We start from the raw sequence: 2,500 nt of genomic DNA, 5'->3' as shown, positions 1-2,500 counted from the left end.
AGATGAACGTCATCGCGGCCGACATGTGCACCAACGCTCGGAGAGTTCGCAAACGTTGGCTCCCAAAGATCCAGTCGCTCCTCCCCGACAGCCTCCCCGCCTCCTCCCACCCCCGCAAGGGCAAGAGAGGAGGAGGAGGAGGGGGGGGAGCAGGCGTTCAGGGCGGTGGAGGAGGAGGAGGAGGAGGTCAAGGAGGAGACGGAGCGGTGCAGCCCAGTGGAAGCCCCTTCGAGCTGGACCTGCGGCAGCTCAGCGCCTCCTACCTCGGCCTGGAGGCGCCGCTGTACGCCGAGCGGCGGGAGCGCGAGAGGGAGGCGGCGGCGGAGCGCGAGAGGGAGAAGGAGGCGCCGGCCGCCCTCCTGCCTCACCTGCAGTTCGCCGGGTCCCGCGGTGGAGGAGGGGGAGGGGGGGGAGGCGGGCAGGTGGAGGAGGCGCTGATGGGAGGCGAGGCGGACGGAGGAGGGAGGCTACAGACTGAGCAACCCCCGGACCTCCCGCTGTCCCTGTCCTCCTCCTCTTCTGCCTCCTCTTCTGCCTCCTCCTCCTCCTCCTCACACCCCTCCCCCCAGCCCGCAGAGCCCGCCCCCGCTCACAGGGGATTGGCCGACACGGATGAGAGGGGGGAGGAACCTCTGGAAGACAGCCAATAAGCTTTCTATTGCATCTGCCTACCTGTAAATAACACAATAGCTACCTGTCCCCTGTCTGTCTACCTGTCTGTCTACCTGTCTGTCTCTCTACCTGTCTGTCTACCTGTCTGTCTACCTGTCTGTCTACCTGTCTACCTGTCTGTCTACCTGTCTGTCTCTCTACCTGTCTGTCTACCTGTCTGTCTACCTGTCTGTCTACCTGTCTGTCTACCTGTCTGTCTCTCTACCTGTCTGTCTACCTGTCTGTCTCTCTACCTGTCTGTCTACCTGTCTGTCTATCTGTCTGTCTCTCTACCTGTCTGTCTGTCTACCTGTCTGTCTACCTGTCTGTCTCTCTACCTGTCTGTCTCCCTACCTCACTACCTGTCTGTCTCTCAACCTGTCTGTCTCCTTACCTCACTACCTGTCTGTCTCTCTACCTGTCTGTCTACCTGTCTGTCTCCCTACCTCACTACCTGTCTGTCTCCCTACCTCACTACCTGTCTGTCTCTCTACCCGTCTGCCTCCTTACCTCACTACCTGTCTGTCTCTCTACCTGTCTGCCTCCTTACCTCACTACCTGTCTGTCTCTCTACCTGTCTGCCTCCTTACCTCACTACCTGTCTGTCTCTCTACCTGTCTGCCTCCTTACCTCACTACCTGTCTGTCTCTCTACCTGTCTGCCTCCTTACCTCACTACCTGTCTGTCTCTCTACCTGTCTGCCTCCTTACCTCACTACCTGTCTGTCTCTACCTGTCTGTCTCCTTACCTCATTACCTGTCTGTCTCTACCTGTCTGCCTCCTTACCTCACTACCTGTCTGTCTCTACCTGTCTGTCTCCTTACCTCACTACCTGTCTGTCTCTACCTGTCTGCCTCCTTACCTCACTACCTGTCTGCCTCCTTACCTCACTACCTGTCTGTCTCCTTACCTCACTACCTGTCTGTCTCTACTTGTCTCTACCTGGCTGCCTCCTTACCTCACTACCTGTCTGTCTCCTTACCTCACTACCTGTCTGTCTCTACCTGTCTCTCTACCTGTCTGCCTCCTTACCTCACTACCTGTCTGCCTCCTTACCTCACTACCTGTCTGTCTCTCTACCTGTCTGCCTCCTTACCTCACTACCTGTCTGTCTCTCTACCTGTCTGCCTCCTTACCTCACTACCTGTCTGTCTCTCTACCTGTCTGCCTCCTTACCTCACTACCTGTCTCTCTACCTGTCTGCCTCCTTACCTCACTACCTGTCTGCCTCCTTACCTCACTACCTGTCTCTCTACCTGTCTGTCTCCTTACCTCACTACCTGTCTGTCTCCTTACCTCACTACCTGTCTGTCTCTACCTGTCTGTCTCCTTACCTCACTACCTGTCTGTCTCTCTACCTGTCTGCCTCCTTACCTCACTACCTGTCTGTCTCTACCTGTCTGCCTCCTTACCTCACTACCTGTCTGCCTCCTTACCTCACTACCTGTCTGTCTCTACCTGTCTGCCTCCTTACCTCACTACCTGTCTGTCTCTCTACCTGTCTGCCTCCTTACCTCACTACCTGTCTGTCTCTACCTGTCTGCCTCCTTACCTCACTACCTGTCTGTCTCTACCTGTCTGCCTCCTTACCTCACTACCTGTCTGTCTCTACCTATCTCTACCTGTCTGCCTCCTTACCTCACTACCTGTCTGTCTCTACCTGTCTGTCTACCTGTCTGCCTCCTTACCTCACTACCTGTCTGTCTACCTGTCTGCCTCCTTACCTCACTACCTGTCTGTCTACCTGTCTGTCTCCCTACCTCACTACCTGTCTGTCTACCTGTCTGCCTCCTTACCTCACTACCTGTCTGTCTACCTGTCTGCCTCCTTACCTCACTACCTGTCTGTC

The 2,500-nt window shown here is 56.3% G+C and overlaps 1 protein-coding gene across 1 annotated transcript in view; it reads left to right on the top strand.

Moving 5' to 3' along the window:
• LOC128364189 (nucleus accumbens-associated protein 2-like) overlaps window positions 1-650 on the top strand; it is a 22,666-nt gene extending 22,016 nt beyond the window's left edge. Inside the window, exon 7 of the mRNA XM_053324728.1 lies at window positions 1-650. This exon is cut by the window's left edge and continues 39 nt beyond it. Within this exon, the coding sequence (XP_053180703.1) occupies window positions 1-650 (650 nt within the window).
• The last annotated feature ends 1,850 nt before the right edge of the window (window positions 651-2,500 follow it).

The sequence above is a fragment of the Scomber japonicus genome, chromosome 9 (assembly GCF_027409825.1).
Source record: "Scomber japonicus isolate fScoJap1 chromosome 9, fScoJap1.pri, whole genome shotgun sequence".
In the NCBI taxonomy this organism is placed as follows: Eukaryota; Metazoa; Chordata; class Actinopteri; order Scombriformes; family Scombridae; genus Scomber; species Scomber japonicus.
Note: the sequence above shows the minus strand (reverse complement) of the source record. Positions and strands in the feature narration are given on the sequence as shown.